General features: G+C 36.2%; 1 protein-coding gene across 5 annotated transcripts in view; it reads right to left on the bottom strand.

Annotated features, from left to right (window-relative positions):
* The window catches only part of SLC41A2 (solute carrier family 41 member 2), a 147849-nt gene that overhangs the window by 38245 nt on the left and 86861 nt on the right, over nucleotides 1-22743 (bottom strand). For all 5 annotated transcript variants that reach the window (XM_007165751.2, XM_007165750.2, XM_057556701.1 and 2 more), the window contains 3 exons: nucleotides 17923-18070; nucleotides 12719-12798; nucleotides 114-245 (listed from right to left, as the gene is read on the bottom strand). In XM_007165751.2, coding sequence (XP_007165813.1) covers nucleotides 114-245; nucleotides 12719-12798; nucleotides 17923-18070 — 360 coding nt within the window. The remainder of the gene's footprint in view (nucleotides 1-113; nucleotides 246-12718; nucleotides 12799-17922; nucleotides 18071-22743) is intronic.

Below are 22743 nucleotides of genomic sequence, written 5' to 3'. Positions count from 1 at the left end.
AAAACTATGCAATATTCACAAACAAAATATGTATTCAACAAATGTTGCCTGCCTATACTCATAGAAAGCAATAGTTCCTGAAATAAAATATGCAAAAATCCACTAGCACCTACCTGGACCAAAAAAAGTTCTAAATGGGTAGTAACCACCTTTGGGTTCATCAGGCAGTTCTCCTGGAATGCTGTGTAAATGGAGGTAAGTAGAAATCCTGCTAGCCTGAATGGCTACCAAATTACCACCAATACCTGAAACATAAGGAAAAACAAACAAGGTAGTTATCTTCATATTTTAAATAATGTGCATACATTCAACCGAATACAAGCCTCTTTATGTCACATCCTGGGCCAAGAAAACAAACAAACAAAGAATTCTTCTGAAATGTTGATTTATTAAATGTTGAGGTAGATATTCCAAAGGCATAAAATCACTGCTGTGGAAGACTCATTCATTATTTTTTCAAATCTAACTCACTGTTTGGTCTGAAAGCAGAGTAAGTAATTTTTAAAAATTACTATCACAACCAAGATATAAAACTAGGTAACAAGATATTTCATGTTTATCATCTTAATGACAGGGAAAACAAGCTAGATTTACTCAAATAGACAAGGCTTGATACGTGTCTTCTCAGGTTACTAAAGAAATGGGTATAAGACACTGAAAAAAATACTCAAGAAAGTCTTTTAACCTAGATTATCCTCTCATATACTCAGAGGAAGGGGAGTTGATGCCTAGAAGTAAAATGAATTCCAAAGGGTGGTAAGTGCCCCCAAGGTAAGTTAGAACACCCAAACTCCTTCTCCTTTGACAGATTATGGGAGGAAGAGGTAGTAGTCATAAAAGCAAGTAGGAAGGAAACAACTGAAAATTTCAAATTCTTTAATGCTGAGTGTGGGCTAACATAACCATTTAGAACACCTGGGAACCCTAGACACAGGGGAGTCTACATTCACGGGTCAACTATTTCTGCAAGCCTCCCCTGGGCACTTGTGAGACAGACTGAGGTAGGACAGAACACTTGAGAGAGCCGACCTCGGTGGCACACAGCAAGAAATCACATCCATTTCTGACTCCCTCTCTCATATGAAACAAAAGCTGCTTGAGGTGATGAAGGAAACACTCCAGCTACCCGACCCCAGGCAAAGATCAGCTGCCACTGGAGGAAGAGTAGAAGCAAAAGCTGTCTGCTGCTGGAGAAGTGGAAGGAACTCTTCCTGCTTAAGACCAATCTGAGTAACTGATTGGTCTTAAGAAACATTGAGAAGGCCTCACCTCTGTGGACCAAATGCATAGGAACTGCCTAAGATTGAGACTAGTGCAAGAGAATCCCAAACCCCATCCCATGCCTTGCACCATGTAACAAGCATCAGCAACCTACCATGAGAAGAGAAGCAAGAGCACAGACAGTTAAGCCTTTCATGCTCCAGGCATACAGCGCTCCAAGCTTCACACGGAGCATAAGGTAGCAGGAGCTCATTGATACATCTGAAGTCAGTGGTGCACTGAAGGTAACTATAACAACCACAAAAACCAGACCCAGCTCAACTACTGATGAGACTCACACAGTCCTCCATACTAATGACCTAATAGAAGAAAACGCCTGCCTTTAAGGCATAAATAATATTTATCTCAATCTCCAATGTTCTTTTATACACAATGTCCAGCATTTGATAAAAAATTTCTGAGACAGTAAAAAGCAATAAAGAAAACAGACTACTGTCAGGAGTTAAGAAGTCAATACGACCAGGCTCAGAGAGGACTCAGGTGTTGAAACTATCTGACAAGAACTTTAAAATTACTATGATTAATATGTTAAAGGATCTAGTGGGAAAGAGGTTACAATATGCATTATTAAAAGATGGGAACATAAATAGGTTAAAAGTAAAGGTACGGAAAAAGATATACCATATAAACACTAGTGAAAAGAAAGCTAGAGTGGCTGTATCAATATCAGAAAGATGAAAAAAAAGACTTTATAACAGGGGATATTACCAGAGAGAAAAACAAACATTGAATAATGGCTGAGGAGGTCAACTCACGAAAAAGACATAACAATCCTAAATGTAGTTGCACCTAAAAATAGATCTTCAGAATACCCACAGGAAAAACTGATGAAACTGAAAACAAAAACCAAAACAAAAACCCCAGACAAGTTGGTATTTATACTTGGAGACTTTATCACTCTTCTCTCATTAACTGGTAGAATACACAGATTTTTAAAAACTCAAAACTATACAGAAGATTTTAACAATAATAACAACCAACTTGATCTACAGGACATTTATAGAACACAACACCCAACAAAAGCAGAATACATATTCTTTACAAATATACTCATGGAACATTCAAGCAGATAGACCATACTATGAGCTATAAAACAAGTCTCAATAAATTTGAAAAAACTGGAACACATAAAGTATGTTTTCTGGCTACAACAGAAAAGATAGATATCTGAGAATTCCCCCAAATGTTGGAAGCAAACAATACACTTCTAAATAACCCACAGGTCAAAAAAGAAATCACAAAGGAAATTTTAAAATATTCTGAATTTAATGAAAATGAAAACACAACATACTGAGATTTGTGCACACAACATATTGAGATAAGTACTGCACATAAAGCACTCCTTAGAAATTCACAGCATTAAATCTTATATTAGAAAAGAAGAATTATCTATTATCAATGATCTAAGGTTCCCATCTTAAGAACCTAAAAAAATTAAAAAAATTAAACTGAAAGAAAGCATAAAGAAGGAATAAGAAGTATAAGAGCATAAATCAATGAAATAGAAAACAGAAACAATAGAGAAAAGAAATGAAACCAAAAGCTGGTTCTTTGAATAGATCAAGAATAAAAGAAGACACAAATTTCAATATTAAGAATGAAAGAGGAGTCATCACTACAGACAGTGCAGGATTAAAAGAATAATATGGTTATACCATGAACAGCTTTATGCCAGAAAATAACAGCTTGGGTGAAATTTTAAAATTCCTTGAAATACACAAACTATAAAAACTCACTTGGCAAGAAATAGATAACATGAATAGCCCTGTATCTATGAAGCAGTAGTTCTCAGCTGGGGGTGATTTTGCCACCAATAATCGACCCCCAATCAAAAAAAAAAGAGATTTGGCAATATCTGGAGACATTTTTGGTTGTCGTAATTTGGGATGTTTCATTGGCATCAAGTGGGCAGAGGCCTGAGATGTTGCTAAACAACCCACAGTGCACAGGGTGCCCCCCCCCACGATATGAAATTATCTGGCCCCAAATATCACTAGTGTCAGGATTGAGAAACCCTGTATTGAGGAAATTGAATTCATAGTTAAAAACTTATTCATGAAAAAAAACCTTCAGGGCCTGATGCCTTCACTATCTGGAAACTGAGAGAACATGCCTTTAAATAACTTGTGAATTAAAGAAGAAATCATAATAGAAATTCTAAAACATTTGTATTTGAATGGAAATTAAATATTACATACAAAAGCAAGTGGGGTGCAGCTTAAGCAGTAATGAGAAGCACACTTAAAGTCTTAAATGCATATACTTAAAAAATAAGGAAGACTTACTGACCTAAGCATCCATCTCAATAAGTTGGAAAAGATAGAAATATAAACACAAACTAGAATAAGAAAAGTAATGAAAGAGAAAAAAGTAAGAAGATCAATAAAGCTAAATATCAGTTATCTGAAAAGAAAAGAAGAGTAGGGACAAACAATAGGAAAAAAAAGGAAGTCATAATTCCAATTACTACCAATATTTAAAAAATAAGATTATGAACAACTTTATGCCAATAAACTTGAAAATTTAAATGGGAAAATATTCTAAAATATATATAACTTAACAAAATTAACTCAAGAAGAAATACAAAATCTGAATCATTCTATGACTAAAGAAATTAAATCTAAAATTTTAAATCTTCTTCAAAAAACCACCAGGTCCACATAAGTTGTTTGCTTTGTTGTTGTTGTTTTTTTAAGTGAGTTCTACCAAATATTTAAGTAACAAATAATAATAAAAAGAATAAATTACAAAATCTTACATTACTTTACATTATAAAGTGTATGAGTAAGTATATCTAACTCACATAATGAGACTAGCATAACTCTGAGTTCAAAATCCAACAATGACAATATAAAAAAGGAAAATTATAAGCCAATCTTATGAATAAAAATAAATGTAAAAAAGATATCAAACTGTTGGCAAACCAAATCCAGCAAAATGTTAAATGTGTAATACACAACAAAACTGCATTTATATTAGGAATGTAAGGCTGATTTAATAATTGAAAATAATATAATACAGTACATTAACAAATAAATGAAGGAAAAAATAATATGATTATATGAATAAATGCAGAAAATTTGATAAAATTCATCATTTTATTATTTATTATTAAAAACTCTTAGCAAACCAGGAATTGAGGGGTACTTTTTTAACCTGATAACTACACATGCACACACGCACGCATACACATGAAATCTGTGATATACAAAAGAGGTACTGCAGATCAGTAAAGAGTGGTATAGATTTTTCAATAAATAGTACCAAGACAGTTATTAATATGCCAAAAAAATACCATGAAATTGGACCCCTATTCTCCTACTATACACAAAAATCAGTTCCAAGTAGATTAAAGGCATCATGTGAAAGGCAAAATAATTAACATAATTAGTATAGAAACTTATTAAAGTTTTAAGCTCTCATGAAGTTAAAACCCCATCACGATCTCAGCATGATCACTGGTTATATTTTTAAACTACAGCAGAATTATTACCTTGGAATAGCTTCCCTTAATGTCAGAAATGCTTTCTTGCTATCATGACATACTCTATACTTCTATTAAGAGCAAGTCTATCAGCATTTCTTTTAAATTACTTAAATTCCTCACAGACAACTGCACTACTAGAGCTAGTAGAGAGCATTTAAAGATTGTCACATAAATTAATAACATTAATAAAAAACAGATTTCCAACATACTAAATAATTAGAGCTTTCAGTATCCATAAGACCTAATTTCTAAGTGCCTTATTGCTAGAATGAGCTCCACTGATAATAGAAAGTTTGATAGTATGAACAAATTCAGAAGGTTCATCAAAGGACTGCTTTAAAATCCAACTTCATGTTTTATTAAATTTAGAAATATATGTTTCCAGCAAATGTTTAGCACAGAATAGATTTCACACCATAGAATATATTTCAAATTATGTCAATAATTCTTTTGGGCATTCCTAAGGGAACCTGAAGTAAAAGTTCATTTTGTTCAAAAGCAAAGCCTTATAATCAACAGCACAGCAGATCTAGTATCTTCCATATATACCTACATATTTTGGCCATCTCCACACATCTCTGCATTTTCACCTCTCCTCCTTTCATGACTCCTTATCGGAACTCACACACAGGAACCGCTCTTTTAGTTTCAAGAAATGCAAAGGGATAGGGGAGATGTGTCTTCCATTTTTTTCTTCTTTTTTTTTTTTAAGAAGAACTACATGTAAGCCCCTCAGAGTGAAGACCCTTTCCTCTAAATGAGGGCAGGCACATTCACCTCTACCACTTCCTTCCAATGTACGTGTCAGCAATCTGATGAGTAACTTACAAGGTCTGCAAATTTTCTGCTTCCCTTACCCTAGATCATGCGTTCTTAGTGGGGACAAAAATTTGTTCTTGGGGGGAGAAAAAAATTTTTCACTCATTTTATGTATAAAGCACGGATATACATACAGTATAGAAATGGATAAATTGGATATCTGTGATATTAAAATTTCATGGGTGGGAACATTTAGGGGAAAACATGTTTTAAATGGCTCCCTCAGAGGGTCAAAATGAAAAAAAGGTTGAGAAACACTGCCTCGATCGGAACTTCCCAAACCAGGATGCCTGGAATAGTTTACAGCTGTGTCAAGATACTGACCTTCGAAGCTCTGCAGGGCCAGGATGGTTGCCTCTGGTTCCAAGTGGCCTCCTTCTTCTCCCTAGTCTGCCATCTAATATTACAATTTTCTGTGTGTGCCACGACATGAAACAGGTTGGGAAATCTATCCACCTTCTTGGGACAACTGAGAATGTCATTATAGGTAAGACCCTTCACCTTAGTCTCTCTTCAGGACTCCTTTTCTTACCACATTGAAGTAATAAGGGGTATCCTTTTTTGCCAAGGCTACTTTGTAGCCCATCATTCTGTGGACTTTGCCCCTTCCTTCTTCACCATCTCTCATGCATCCTCCGTCTTTCCTTTTCTATTACTCCTTTGTCTCCTTGTCAATAAACATATCTATATCCCTCCTACCTTGGAAATTCTTCATTTGGACTCCTAGCTGTTATTCTAATTGTATTCTTTTCATAGTCAACCATTTAATAAGAAATCTAAAAGCGCTACTTCCAGGAGTTTTATTTTGTACTAAATATTTAATAGATACAGAAATAATATTTATAAAATACATATAAGCTATAAATAATCATATTGCAAAAACACCCATGTACCCATCACCCAGTTTAAGAAAAGGAATACAGCATGACTTCTACATTTGAAGTACCCTATGTGCCCTCCCCAATCCCATGCCCTTCCTCGTCAATCAGAGTAACTATCCTGAATTGTGTTTTTCATTCTCTTGTTTTCCATGTTATGACCACATATATGTGTATTCCTAAACATGCTTTTGAACTTTATAGAAATGGGATAATTCACATATATTAAGTTCCTAAAATTCATCCTTGTTGTTATGTGAAATGTAATTCTTTAATTTTGATTGTTCATAACATTCTATCTAAGGCTATACCTTCATTTATTTAGACATTGCTTCTACTCAACAAAAACTGAACTCTCAAATGACTTCCAAACCATTTAAGAAATGGTTCTTTCTGAATCATTTCCCCTGGCTACACTAACTGAGTTCATCCCTCTTCTAACCAATTGATCTCTAGCTCAACTCTTTCTGTCCACAAAATATTCACTCCTGGGATTGCTAACTTCTTTCAGTATCTAAAGAGCTCCTATCTAAATATTCACTCTGGGCTTTCCTGGTGGCACAGTGGTTAAGAATCCGCCTGCCAATGCAGGGGACAAGGGTTCGATCCCTGGTCCAGGAAGATCCCACATGCCGCAGAGCAACTAAGCCCGTGTGCCACAACTACTGAGCCTGAGCTCTAGAGCCCATGAGCCACAACTACTGAGCCCGCGTGCCACAACTACTGAGCCCGCAAGCCACAACTACTCAGCCTGCGAGCCACAACTACTGAAGCCCACGCACCTAGAGCCCGTGCTCCTCAACAAGAGAAGCCACCGCAATGAGAGGCCCACACACCACAACGAAGAGTAGCCCCCACTCGCTGCAACTAGAGAAAGCCCGTGTGTAGCAACAAAGACCCAATGCAGCCAAAAATAAATAAATAAATTTATAAATATTCACTCCTATCTAAAAAGCTTGTAGAATATACCAAAGAGGAGGAAATGCTGAGAAACCAATTTCTATGGTTACACACAGGAGAAATTGTTAAGGAAAGTAATAAACGTTGCCATTACTGCTAGTTTTTTATACAAATAGTAAGAACCATTTTTCTATTATTTTTTTTTTTGCCTTTTTTTTTAATGCACTTCACCAGTTCCTAAGTATATGAAATATTTCGGATATAATCTAAGTTGTGTTATTTAATAAGATAACTTCAAATTCGGTGACATGTACTTTACAGCAAAACAAAGCATGTTCCTTAACTCATGCATTTATTCATCCAGCAATTACCAAATCTTAACATGCTAGGCACTATCTCTAGGCACTAGAGAGTCCTACAAAAAAGAATCATCATACAAAATAATTATCTATGTTAAAAGTGTGCTGTGGAAGCATAGAAAAGAGAACTTTTTTTTTTTTTGGCCGTGCCGCATGGCTTGCGGGATCTTAGTTCCCCAACTGGGGATCAAACCCATGCCCTCAGCAGTGAAAGTGCAGAGTCCTAACCACTGGACTGGCAGGGAATTCCCAAAGGGAACTATTTTGCAGAAGAGGTGACATTTTAATTGGGTCTGAATGAATGAGCAGAACTTGGTAAGTAAAAGAAGGGAAGTGAGACAGAGGGAACATAAGGTACAAAGGAATGGTATAGAGAAATGACATGATCTTTTTGAGAAAGCAACAAAAATTCAGCAAGATGAGAATTTTAAGGATTGGTGGAGTGGTGGAGAAATGAGATTAGAGAGGGTGATTTTAGGGCAGATTGGGCTTACTGAGTATATTACGCTAGATAATTTGTACTCTATCTCCAAGAAACTTAACTGTGATCTTTAAGTAAGCAAGGGACAGGATCAGCTTTGCTGCTCGGGAAGCTAACTCTAACAGCAGTATGGAGGATAGATAGGTTACACTGGGTGACAGCAGAGGCAGGGAGACAATTTATGCAGATGTACCCAGGGAAGATGAATGAACAAAACCAGCGAGCACGGGGAGACAAAGGGTTGAGACTAACTCAGAAGGTATTTCAAGAGCAGATAAAAAGAGAGAGCATTTAGAGAAAGGGAGTATGTGACTTTGGGATGTTTTATTTGGGTAGATAATAACACCACTAACTGACAGGAAACCCAGAAGGAAGAGCAGGTTTGGGCAGAAGATAACGAGTTCAATTTGGAGCTTTGGATCTTCCATGTGGAAATATCTGTTTAAAGTATGGATCTGGAAGTGAATGAAGGTCAAGACTGGGGATAGAGAGTGGAAGTCACATAACTAAGACATATGGTTCTCAAACATTTGCATGTGTCAGAATCAATTGCTGGGTTCTACACTAGAGTTTCTGACATGGGAGGTCTGGGCTGAGGCCTGAGAATCTGCATTTCTAACAAGATCCCAGGTGATGCTGCTAGTCTGGGGACCACACTTTGAAAACCTCTGGACTAGACAATATCCCTCATAAAGAAGGTGAAAAGTGAGAATAGAAGATGATCAAGAACAGAGTCTGGAAGAATACAAATACTTAAAGAGGCAGATAGAAAGGAGGAGTTAGTGCAGGAAAATGAAGAAGAATTTTCAGAGAATGGGACGAGAATTGGGAGAGTTGCAAAAGGGCAGATTAACTAGTATCAAACAGCTGAACAGAATGAAGGCTGAAAACAAGTTACTGGATAAAGTAATTAGGAGGTCACTGTGGAGCTTGTTAAAAAAAGTTATGTAGAGTGAGAGGGATGGAAAACATTGTAAGAAATTCTACAAGTATAGGCTACACTTTGAAAAGTTTGGTTGTAAAGAGTACAAGGGAGAAAATAGAAGCTTGAGAAGGAAGAACACTGTGGGAAAGGTGATTTAGAATGAAAGAGTCGAGTACAATTGTAAACTAAAGAGGAAAGATGGAAGAGAGGAAGGTATGGAAGATATAGGAAAAGTTAAGGTAACTGAGAGTAAGGATCCCATTGGAGGTGTAATGGTCTTAGATAAAAGAGTCAGCTCTTCGTCTGAGATGCAGTGAAAAAGGTTAAGAGTAGACACTGTTAGAGCTTAAGGGAAAAGGAGGAGAAGGAAGCTGGGAGACACCTGCCTAAAGCCTCTGTTTTCTCTGCAGAGCTGCCCTATAAGAAACATTAAAGGTGCTTCTTCTGGAAGATGGAAAGCAACGCCAGATGGAGATCTGAATCTACACAAAGGAAAAAAGAGTGCTGAAAATGTTAAAAATGTGGGGAAATGTACAAGATACCACCCCCTCATTTTTTATCTTTTTAAAAAATACTTGTTTAAAGCAAAAATAATGTTATAGGATTTATAACAAAGTAAAACGTATGACAAAAAGAGTCCATAAGAAAGAGTGAAAATCCAAGTATACTAATATAAGGTTCTTATCCTTTATGTAAAGTGATATACTATTATTTGAAAGTAGACTGTGATAAAGATATAATAAGCCCTAGATCAGTAGTTCTCAAAGTATGGTCTGGGGTTTAGAAAGGAGATTAGATCCAGAAATTCCAACCCTTCACTAACAAAAGTACCAGAAGGGGAGACTCACAGCATCCTGTGGAAAAGAAATCTTTTTAACCTAATGTTTCCAAAACTTAGCTGACCACAGAACTCACTTTTCAACACCTCAAGAACTATTGTTACATGAAATATATTTTTTAAAATGTTACTGGTTCTGAGAGATGTTAATAAGCGTTAAAAGATACCCTCATCGCAGTATCAACACAGATATGCCTTACTTTAAACAAAGTGTGTATTCCTGTATCTAATATAACAGATAAATTAGTAGCTGTCCATTTTGAAGGAAAAAAGTCACAGGCTTTGGGATATCAAGCAGATCTGGGTTTAAATCACCATTTGCTAGATATGAGACCTTATCTTTATTTGAGGATTAAATAACATAACATGCATAAAAGACCTAAAAGTAATCTGCCACAGAGTAGGTACTCACTAAATAGCAAATGATGGGGACTTCCCTGGTGGTACAGTGGGTAAGACTCTACACTCCCAATGCAAGGGGTCTGGGTTCGATCCCTGGTGGGGAACTAGATCCCGCATGCATGCCACAACTAAGAGTTCGCATGCAGCAACTAAAGAAGTCCGCATGCCTCAACTAAGAAGCCCACATGCTGCAACTAAAGATCCTGCATGCTGCAAAGAAGACCCAGCGCAGCCAAAATAAATTAATAAATAATAAATAAGTAAATAAATATGAAAAAAATAGCAGATGATGATGATGGTGATAAAACGGGGAGGGGTCTTTTAAATAGTACGTCTCAGCACACTTAAAACGAAATTCAGCAGTGGTTGAGAATCTGCCTGTCAATGCAGGGGACACGGGTTCGAGCCCTGGTCTGGGAGGATCCCACATGCCGTGGAGCAAATGGGCCCGTGAGCCACAATTACTGAGCCTGCGCGTCTGGAGCCTGTGCTCCGCAACAAGAGAGGCCGCGATAGTGAGAGGCCGCGCACTGCGGTGAAGAGTGGCCCCCACTTGCCGCATCTAGAGAAAGCCCTCGCACAGAAACGAAGACCCAACACAGCCATAAATAAATAATAATAAATAAATAAAAATTAAAAACAAAACAAAACAAAAAAACGAAATTCAATTCTCAGAAGTTACACCTTTTTTGAGAAGCATGGAGTGAATCTTCTTAATCAATGCTTTTAAAGAGCATAATGTAACATAAGATGTGTTCACTGTGATACCCAACTAAGAGGTTTACTTACTGAGATAGAAAAAAGATTTTACCACTACGCCATGCCATGCACAGACTTCCAATGAGGGCACTTTAGCAAACTGTTTCTTGTAAAAGGCAAAATAACAGAGATACTCACTAAAATCTTACTAATAACGGGGTTGTAATTTAAGTTAAATTTCTCACTGAGATGCTGGGCAATACAGTTCTAACGGTCATTGTTGGGTAATATTCATGCTAGTAAATTCATCAAGTAATAGTCACTGAAGAGGATTCGGACAGGGGGAAAGAAAGTGATAGTTATTCCAGGCAGTGAAAATTAGATCTCTGTATGGCCACAATGCAAGAAGCAAGTCGCAATGATAAAGTTGTGTGCGTCCAAGGGCATATAGAGAGAGCCTTGATAGCTAGGCAGAAGAGTTCTAATCTGATTTGACAGGCAGGAGGAAACCACTGTCAAGTTCATCATCTTAAAACTAATGTAATAAAAACAATGTTTAAGGTAGACCCGTCTACTAGTGACGTTCAATTTGCATTGAATAGGGAGTGAGTCAGGAAGCCTACTTTATTACTTGAATGATGGTTGAACTGAGACATTAGTAGACTACAGTAGTAAGACATACTTGTTATATAAATAAATGAACAAGTGAATTATGTTAATGTACAAATAGACAAGATTTGGTCATTATCTACTCAAAGAGAATGAAAGAGCCAGGTTGAATCAAATGGGTCCATGATGTTAAGGGCAGGTGATGGGGAGAATGGTGGTACCAGGAAAACTGGGAGGGGCATCTCTAGGGGAAATTTGTTCAGGTACCCCAAAATTAAAATGTTCAGTAAAAATTTTAGATATGAAATTAGATTTTAGAGAAGTTGCCTTTGTATAACATATTTTCTTATCCATAAATATACAAAAGTAATTTATATTAAATGTGTCACATATCCTGTGATACGGTTTTCCCCAGGTAGCATTATTTTAAATTATCTTGGCTTAGGCTATACCAAAATCCAATTTAATGACTGCCAGCCCAAAAGCCAGTAGGACTGGATTAAATTTGTCTTTTTAAATGGAATTCATATAAAAACCCCTGTGAATTTAAGTATTATAATTCCCATTTTATAGATAAGAAAAAATACAAGGCAGATTTGAAAGGGATCAGCAGAGGAGTGATAGATTTTAATGGAGTGAATTGACTCCAGCAATGCTTAAACCTAGCTAACTCTAATTTAGCCACGAAAATTGACAGGCATAGCAACACAGCAGCACAAGAAAGCAGGTAAGCCCAAAGTTAATGATAATATGGAATTGGAATATCCTATTTTGCCACAGGAATCTTAAAAATCAGGTATGTCTGATTCTCAAACTAATATCTAGAGATAAGATTAAGCGAGAGTTCTTTTCAAAAATGTGTTCTGCATACTGAGAACATACAGTGTAGTTTTCCACCATGAGCAACAACCTGGCATTGAAAATCAAATGAATAGAATGGGAAGATAGACCTCTTAAAATCTGAACTCAGAGGTTCCTGTTCATACCTAAGAATATAGAGAGATAGGATATCATTATGAAACAGTATATCTAATTCTTACCATTAATAACTGGTGTGTAAACAACAATCCCAGCCAAGTTTGGATCAGATACAGTTGTGTCCAGAATAAGGCCCCCAATGCTGAAAGAAACAAAAGCATACAATTTAGGGAAGGGGAAAGGAAATGTACTAATTTGAAGTTGTTCTTTATATACAAACACCCCTACTTTTAAACATAAAATATTTAGACATTCTAGGGCTTCCCTGGTGGCGCAGTGGTTGAGAATCTGCCTGCCAATGCAGGGGACACGGGTTCGAGCCCTGGTCTGGGAAGATCCCACATGCCGCGGAGCAACTAGGCCCGTGAGCCACAACTACTGAGCCTGCGCGTCTGGAGCCTGTGCTCTGCAACAAGAGAGGTCGCGATAGTGAGAGGCCCGCGCACCGCGATGAAGAGTGGCCCCCGCTTGCCGCAACTGGAGAAAGCCCTCGCACAGAAACGAACACCCAACACAGCCATAAATTAAATAAATAAATAAAAATTAAAAAAATAAATAAACAGGAGCTGTTGTTTAAAAAATAAAAAATAAAAAAAAATAAAATATTTAGACATTCTAAAAATTGAGTAAAAAGAAAAAATATTCAAAGTAAAAATCACTGTCAAAAGCAAAATGTTGAAAACAAAACATGGCATAAGCCGTAGACCCACGTTTCAGGGCTCTCCTTCTGGTCTACATGTTTACATACGTTACATGTAAAAAGGAAAAAAGCATATACTTCAAGTGCATTAAAATGTCTGGAAGGACATGTAAGAAATTATTAATAATGTCCACCCCTAGGGGTGACACTGACAGGAGACTCATGGTCATTTTATATCCTTCTGTACTTATTAGTTTTTTAAAAACCATGTGCATTTATTACCCTTATAATTTAAAAAAATGTTTAAAGAGTACTTTTCATATTTGAAGTAAGCAAGCTATTAAAGAGATGACTTTTATTGTCTTAAAACTAGATATAGTAGATTACAGTGTCTGACCATTGGTAAATTAAAACAATGAGTTGCAGCCATAGAAAGAGCTGATCTGAAGAACAGAGGTCTGGAAAAATAACATACAGCTATACAGTGGCAAGATATACACTCTCAGTGTCTCAGTGGAGCTTGGAGATGTTTTGTTTGTTTCCAAGACCATTATCAATTGGTTAACTTCAGTCTGTTGGTCTACATACTATAAAACAGTGTCAGTCCCAGTATTTCATGGGATCCTGTTGCCAAATCTTCCAGGAAAATGCAATTCACATTACAGAAAAATGAACTATATGCTGTCACAGAACAGGGTTTATGGTCAAAGTATCAGATCAAATGTTCTTACCACCACCTGATAGTTAATATTAGGAAATTATTAAATCTTTACTATTTTAATTCTTTAATAATATAAATGAATGGCTAAATATGCCTAAACTGCTAGGAGTTCCCATTAAAAGGTATACTATAAAGTCTAAAAACAGTCATCCTTAGAAATATTTTACTACGTAATTTTAAAAAATATGTATTTCATAGAATAAACCAGTTATGTGTCAAAGAATAAATCTCCCTGCCCAAACACACAGATCATGCTGTGTATATAACATGAACACTTGTTAAAATACATTTTTAAATATTTTTATTACCCAGGTGATAAAAACTTGTCATAGAAAAATTAGAAAATACAAACAAAAAGAATAAAAATCAACCATAGTTACATCATTCAGGGTTATACTGTTACCATGTCGATATAGAGCCTCCCAGACATTTTTAAACATGTATATATATATATATATAAATATTTTAAAAAATAAATTTATTTATTTTTGGTTGTGTTGGGTCTTTGTCGCTGCACGCTTTCTTTTTTGTTGCTGGGCTTTCTCTAGTTGAGGTGAGCGGGGGCTACTCTTCGTTGCGGTGTGCGGGCTTCTCACTGTGGTGGCTTCTCTTGCTATGGAGCATGGGCTCCAGGCTCATGAGCTTCAGTAGTTATGGCACGTGGGCTTCAGTAGTTGTGGCATGCGGGCTCTAGAGCGCAGGCTCAGTAGTTGTGGCACACGGGCTTAGTTGCTCCATGGCATGCGGGATCTTCCCAGACCAGGGCTTGAACTTGTGTTCTCTGCATTGGCAGGCGGATTCTTAACCATTGCGTCACCAGGGAAGTCCAAAACATGTATATTTTTAAAAATAAAAACTCAAACTGTAAAAGTAGTTTTCTTCACTTTTATTAAATTTTATTTTTATCAAACAAACATACGTGCATCATTTAAAAGGCGAAAGTACCACAAAGCTTATAAAATAGCCCCTAGCCCTAACACCACATCCTGCTCTCCACTAGCAATTCTTTTTAACTTCTTTAACTGTTTCTTCTGGCATTTAATCCTCTATTTCCAAACAGCATGTTTATACTGCTATTTCTTGATTTTTAATTTTAGACATTTACCTAATGACGTCCACTATGGCAGGTGAGCATTTAGTCTCTCTTACCCTTCCCTCTCCACTTTAGTCCCTTCACAATTCCCTTCCTTCCTCTATCCTGCCAATCTGGTTATATTATAATTTTTGGTGAAATATTTAGGTTTTACTTTATTTTAACAATGAAATCATTATTCACAACTGGGCCACAGAGTGTGTTATGAGATCTCCCCATTTGTACTGTTTTGCCTTGTCTCATATTTTTCTTAATTTTGTAGGTACTTATTACTAATTCAGAATCAAATTTGTAACAAAGTTAATGAATGGCCTCTGAATACAAACTCATCAGGTAACCAATCAGTTCCCCTTTTTTTTTCCTTAGAGACATTCCTTCTTAAGGTCACTGTCTTGCCAACCTGGACAGTTGCTCTGTAGGTCTGATGCTCAGCTGTCATTCTGTACCTTCCCTTCACCTCCCCACGATGGGTCTTGGTTTATGACCAGGTCCCAACATTTCATGGGATCTGTTGCCCGAATCCTCCAGGAAAACACAATCTACATCATAGAAAAATGAACCACATGCTGTCACAGGTTTCCTCATTCCCGTGTCATCTTCTTTCTTGATTATTTCCTTTTTGATAGACATCTTCTCTCAGCTTTTATATGAGAGGGTATACGGGAAATAAATTTTTTGAGATCCTGCACGTCTGAAAGCTTCTTGAGTTTACCCTTATGTTTGCTTGATACAGTGAGCACGTTTTATGTTCAAAACAATTTTCCCTCAGAATTTTGAGGGAATCACTTGGTGTTGCAGCTGGACATCATTCCAATTCCCAATCCCTTATATGCAACTGGACTTTTCTCTCTGGAAGCTTTTGGGATTTATGATAATGTGCTTTGCTTGGGGTCCCTCCTACTCATTGTGCGAGGTACTCAGGGGGCCTTTTAAATCTGGAAGCCCATGTTCTTCAATTCTGGGGAATTTTCCTGTATTATTTCTTTGATAATTTCCTCTCCTTACTGTTTGCTCCAATTGTCCACCTCTTTGCTTTCTGATCTACTTTCCAGGATAGTTCCTCAACTCTACCCTCAAGATTTTTCTTCTGATTCTTTTTGTTTCTACTATTTATACATTTTTAAATTCCCAAGAGCTCTTCCAATTTTTCAAATCCTCCTTATTAGAGCATTCTGTTCTTACATTATAGATGCCATAACTTCTCTAATTTCTCTGAGGATACTGGTGATCGTTTTCTGAGACTTTTCAACTATGCCTGCAATTTTTGGGGAACTTTTTTTTTTTTTGTCTCTGTCATGTTAAAAGCCTTAATCAAATGTCTGGCAACCGTTTACTGTCTGCTCCTCCTTAAGGGACACTGCAAAGCATATCTGGAGCTCTCTGTGCACAAGGGCAGAACTTGTCAGCAGGCGGGCCTCACTGAAGAATGATCAGATGGGCATGTAGCTCTTTCACTAAAGGACCCACAGGGTCAGTTTTTGCAGGTTTTTCTTTTGAGCTGCTGAGTTTCCCCAGAAAGGAATTATCTAATTTTTTGCCTGGGGGTAAAAGCCAGAGTGCCAGCATTCTATGAGAAAAGAAAAGGAAGTGGGATCAGGTTTTCATTGTTCAGCATGTAGACTTTTCCTTAATCCTTGTTTTTTATACAGTGTTTAATCCACAGCCTCACTGGTGCAGGTGATTCTAAATCCAGAGGCTCTATGAGATTTAGCCTCTCCAGGGTTAATTCTTGTCTTCTATAGAATGGGAGGGGGCAGTCACCTGGGTGGTCAAGCTAGCAAACGGCTTTTAGGATCTAACTGCTTCTTACTTTAACTTTCAACCAATCTCCTTCATTTCAGCTTTCAGAAGTTCTTAGTGCCTCTAAATCCTCCACCTTTTGGGGTTTCTGAGGCTCAGTTCAGCTTGCTTCTTATCGGTGTTCCCTTGTCCTGCAGGCAGTTAGGTTTTAGCTTTTTTCATTCTGATAGTTCAGTTAACAACCATAGAACTGATTCCTATCTTACTGATTTTGTTAAATCTTGCACCTACTGTCCTCCCTTCTCCCCTTCTGTTTTTGTGGTTGTATAGCTTTTTTATTCTTTTACTGCCATTTTAATAGCTTCAATAAGGAAGAAGATAAACGTGTCAATCTACCATCTTTAATAGGAAATTCATACTCTTTTCTAGCTTTCTCCTTTCACCAAATGTATAACGAACACCTTTCCACATCAAAGGAATGTTACAGTGTTACTCTTGATGGCTGACTAATATTCCATTTTGTGACTATGCCACAATTTATTCAATCAACATCTGATTGCTAGACATCTAAGGTGTTCTCCTTCTCTTTTTTGTTATTAAAAATTCCACTGTGATGAAGATCCTTACAGCTTAATCATTTGCATAGATCCATAATTATATCTTTAAGTCCGGTCAGAGTCCTAGAAGTGGTGTAGTCAAATGGTATGTACATTTCTAAGGTTTTCTGATACTTATCTGAGCAACTTACTGTTCAAAATAAGTAGTGTCCTTGTCAGGTTAAAACTCACATAGACAAAGACAAACACCACTAAATTTTAATCATCAATCTGGTAAGGATTTGGTTGGGGAAAAGTTTGAAACTGGTAGCAAATGAGGGTCCATACATCCACTGATTTCAATAACTCTTGTCACTATATCCCTATTACTTGGGATAATAAAGAACAGACTGTATAAAATGACTGACCTAAGAAATAAAAACAGGCAATTGGTTTGTTTTAATATATACATAGATACATGCATATAGAATAACTGCCCCACACACGCACACACAAACACACACTTTAATACTAACCTACTTATAACCATAGCTGTTATCACAGGCTCCCAGCCTGAGTGGAGAACCGTCCTTGTGGCTGGATGTTTGGCAGCTATTATAATCCAGATAGGAGTTAGAGCCAAGAAAAAGACACCAACTAATGGAGGAATGTAGTAATAGGTCTCTAAAATTCAAAAAGAGACAACATTTCAATCTCTCTTATAACCATGTAGCAAATGTAAGTATTAAAAGTTTACCAGAAGATATGTTATCAAACATACTCATGCTATATACTTTCTATAAATGTCAAACAAATTGAAAACTATAGATAAGGTAAAAATGTTAAATAATGTAACTGAAAATGAATACATTAATTCAACATTTATTGAAATAGTTATGTGACCTGGATGTGAACAACAACAGTAATAATAACAAGAATAACAACAGTAAAAAAATCTAACATTACTTGGCTCCTACCATTTGCCAAATATTGTGCTAAATGCTTTATGTTCATTGTCTCACTTAATTGTCCTCACAAGTATGAGGTAGAAACTCATTCCTACCTTATGAAGAAACTGAGGCTTAGGAGCTTAAGAGCACCACTAAGAAATAGCAAGAATTGGGAGAAAATGACATCTGTCTGGCACTGAAGTTAGTGCTCTTAACTCCAAACTATAAAGTCTAATAGGACATTGTTTTTACCCATCAGGATCTTATAGCACAAGCATTCCATGGAATATTGGCCAATGGATTGATAATAGATATCCTCCTAATTCTGAATAGTGTTCCAATAACCAAAATGAAATTGAAATACTAGGTTTAATAAAGATAAACAGATTTCTTCACTGCAAAATTACTCAGAACATTTAATATGCAAAGACAGAATATAGTATACTATATTAACCAGAGTTTGGCCAGACTACTTAGTTTCACATCTGATGTTACAACTTACCTTGGACGAGAAATTTAACTTCTAAAAAGAAAAACAAATATCGTATATTAACGCATATATGTGGAACCTAGAAAAATGGTACAGATGAACCGGTTTGCAGGGCAGAAATAGAGTCACAGATGTAGAGAACAAACGTATGGACACCAAGGGGGGAAAATGGCAGGGGGGTGGGGGTGGTGTGATAAATTGGGAGATTGGGATTGATATGTACACACTAATATGTATAAAATAGATAACTAATAAGAACCTGCCGTGTAAAATAATAAATAAAATTTTTAAAAAAGAAATTTAACTTTTATAAATTTATATTTCCTTATCTATAAAATGGTAAAAATTATTATAACTATTTCATGGTGTTATTGTGAGTCTTAAGAGAATTAACACATGTAATTTAACTAGAATAGCACCCAGGCACATAGTTAACATTTACTGAACACTTACTAGCATCATAATCATCATTGCCATTGTTATTAACATCTTTCTATTTGTGACATACTCAGATAATAGAGTGCCAGGATTTTTTTTTATACCTCTCTATGATAGATTGTCTTACTTGATCACAATTATTCATTCTCTCCCCTTTCTTGTTAATGCTTTCCTATAGAGAGAGTTTGGGAAAGCTTATTGACTTTGTGCTTGGCTATTTGTCTTGCTTTGTAGACATGATGTATGCCATCTCTGAGCAAAATATGAAATGTGCTTTTGGAAATTACTAGAAGATTTATAAATATATGTAGATAGATAGATAATAAACTGTTTTCAGACACTGACAACCGGTATTGCAGGACTGTGATCCCTGAGAGAGGGGAAAGAAATGAGATAAGCCCTACAATAGCCTGGGCTTTCTTACTAAAGGCACATTCCAGACCACAGCTCAGGAAGGGAGAATTTCAGCAGAGTGAGTCTAAGGCAGCAGGAATTTACAGGGAAGAATACTGGAGAAGAGGAAGCTATTAGAGAGGGAGCCTGCAAACTGAATACCAAGCCATGCATGCATAGGGTGAATTCCACAAGGCTAAGCCAAGACAATTGGGGAGTTGTAAACTAAAAAAATTCCCAGAGTGTACAAAGGGCTAGAAGTCATTTGAGATCTAACCCCCTAGAGAGGAGTGCCTCTTTGAAAACTGAGAACATTCACTGGAGACCAGAGAAGGGACACTTCTTAGTAGTAGGGCTAGCCCTAGTGTAATGTCTACTCTAGATCTATTCCACAATGCAGAGTACTAGCCACTATATGATCACAGCTAGATCTAGTGCAGTGAAGCTTAAAACCAAGCCCCGTAAGGCTCAAACTAATCCACAAACAGCTGCCTACAAGAACAAAGTCCATGAAAACTGTAAGATGCTGATGAAAGAAACTGAAGACGACACAAACAGATGGAAAGATATACTGTGTTCTTGGATTAGAAGAATCAATATTGTTAAAATGACCATGCCACCCAAGGCAATCTACAGATTCAACACAATCCCTATCAAATTACCAATAGCATTTTCCACAGAACTAGAACAAAAAATTTTGTAATTTGTATGGAAACACAAAAGACCCCAAATAGCCAAAGCAATCCTGAGAAGGAAGAGCGAAGCTGGAAAAATCACACTCCCTGACTTCAGACTATACTACAAAGCTACAGTAATCAAAAAAGTATGGTTCCAGCACAAAAACAGACATATAGATCAACGGAACAGAATAGAAAGCCCAGAAATAAAACCACGCACTTATGGTCAATTAATCTACAACAAAGGAGGCAAGAATATACAATAGAGAAGAGACGGTCTCTTCAATAAGTGGTGCTGGGAAAACTGGACAGCTACATGTAAAAGAATGAAATTAGAACATTCTCTAACACCACATACAAAAACAAACTCAAATGGATTAAAGACCTAAATGTAAGACTGGATACTATAAATCTCCTAGAGGAAAACGTAGGCAGAACACTCTTTGACATAAACTGCAGCAATATTTTTTTGGCTCTGTCTCCTAGAGTAATGGAAACAAAAACAAAAATAAACAAATGGGACCTATTAAACTTAAAAGGTTTTGCACAGCAAAGGACACCATAAACAAAACAAAAAGACAACCCACAGAATGGGAGAAAATATTTGCAAATGATGCGACTGACAAGGGATTAATTTCCAAAATATACAAACAGCTCGTATAGCTTAATATCCAAAAAACAAACAACCCAACCAAAATATGGTTAGAAGAGCTAAATAAAAATTTCTCCAAAGAAGACATACAAATGGCCAACAGGCACATGAAAAGATGCCCAACATCGCTAATTATTAGAGAAATGCAAATCAAAACTACAATGAGTTATCACCTCACACCAGTCAGAATGGCCATCAATAAAAAGTCTACAAATAATAAATGCTGGAGAGGGTGTGGAGAAAAAGGAACCCTCCTACACTGTTGGTGGGAATGTAAATTGGTACAGCCACTATGGAGAACAGTATGGAGATTCCTTAAAAAACTAAAAGTAGAGTTACCATATGATCCAGCAATCCCACTCCTGGACATATATCTGGAGAAAACCATAATTCGAACAGGTACATGCACCCTCAATGTTCATTGCAGCACTATTTACAATAGCCAAAACATGGAATCAACCTAAATGTCCATCAACAGATGAATGGATAAAGAAGATATGCAATGGAATATTACTCAACCATAAAAAAGAATGAAATAATGTCATTTGCAGCAACATGGATGGATCTAGAGATTATCATACTAAGTGAAGTAAATCAGAGAAAGACAAATATCATACTATATCACTTATATGTGGAATCTAAAAAAATGATACAAATGAGCTTATTTACAAAATATAAGTAGACTCACAGACACAGGAAACAAACTTATGGTTACCAAAGGGGATGGAGGGGGGAGGGGTGGGGGGGACGGGGGGGAGAGATAAATTAGGAGTTTGGGATTAACATATACACACTATTATATATAAAACAGGTAAACAACAAAGACCTACTGTATAGCACTGGGAACTATACTCAATATCTTGTAATAACCTAGAATGGAAAAGAATCTGAAAAAGAGCATATATATATATATATATATATGTATATGTATAACTGAATCACTTTGCTGTACACTTGAAACTAACACAACATTATAAATTAACTATACTTCAACTTTTTAAAAAAGCAAAAAGAAGAACAAATACTCTGTAAGGAAAAAAACAGTAAAGCACTTAACATGACATTCACAATGTCTAACATCCAACCAAAAATTATTTTTAAGAGTTTGAAATTATATTTGGTTGCATTTATAAACTTAGTTAAATACTCTGAAATACTGTATTTACTTTAGACATTTCACTTATCTCACAAAAGTTTCCTAGTACTTAAAGTAATCTTTCTAAATCTAATAAATTATATGTACAAATATGGTTAGTCTTATGTTTTCATAAATATTCATACAATGTATATAAATGTGATAGGATTTCTATTTAACAATCACAAGAATAAATTAATTACATAATTATTACTTTTAAAATGGACATGTTACTGTAATGGGCTAAGTAACAAGTATATTTAAAAATGTGTACTGCCTCTTTAGCATAAAATCATTCATACCATAAATTTGATTCTCAAATATTTTTATACTTAGTTCTAAATCTCCCTAGGGTTAAAAGTTGCCTACCCATTCCTGAAACAGTTGCATTATCCCAAGACATTTTTGGTAATACCATTTTAGCTGATCAAGCTTTTATTATTGTCAGACATCTCAGCCAGGACACTCCTGCATTTTTCTCAAGGACTCTAATACATATTTTGTATGGTAGGGAATTCATAACTTAAACACAGAGTTGATCTCACAGTCTTTGTAGCCTACAGCCTTAGATTTAAGTTAAATGTTACTAAATTTTTCTGACATCTCACAAAATTCTTCAACT

The sequence above is a fragment of the Balaenoptera acutorostrata genome, chromosome 11 (assembly GCF_949987535.1).
Source record: "Balaenoptera acutorostrata chromosome 11, mBalAcu1.1, whole genome shotgun sequence".
Lineage (NCBI taxonomy): Eukaryota > Metazoa > Chordata > Mammalia > Artiodactyla > Balaenopteridae > Balaenoptera > Balaenoptera acutorostrata.
Note: the sequence above shows the minus strand (reverse complement) of the source record. Positions and strands in the feature narration are given on the sequence as shown.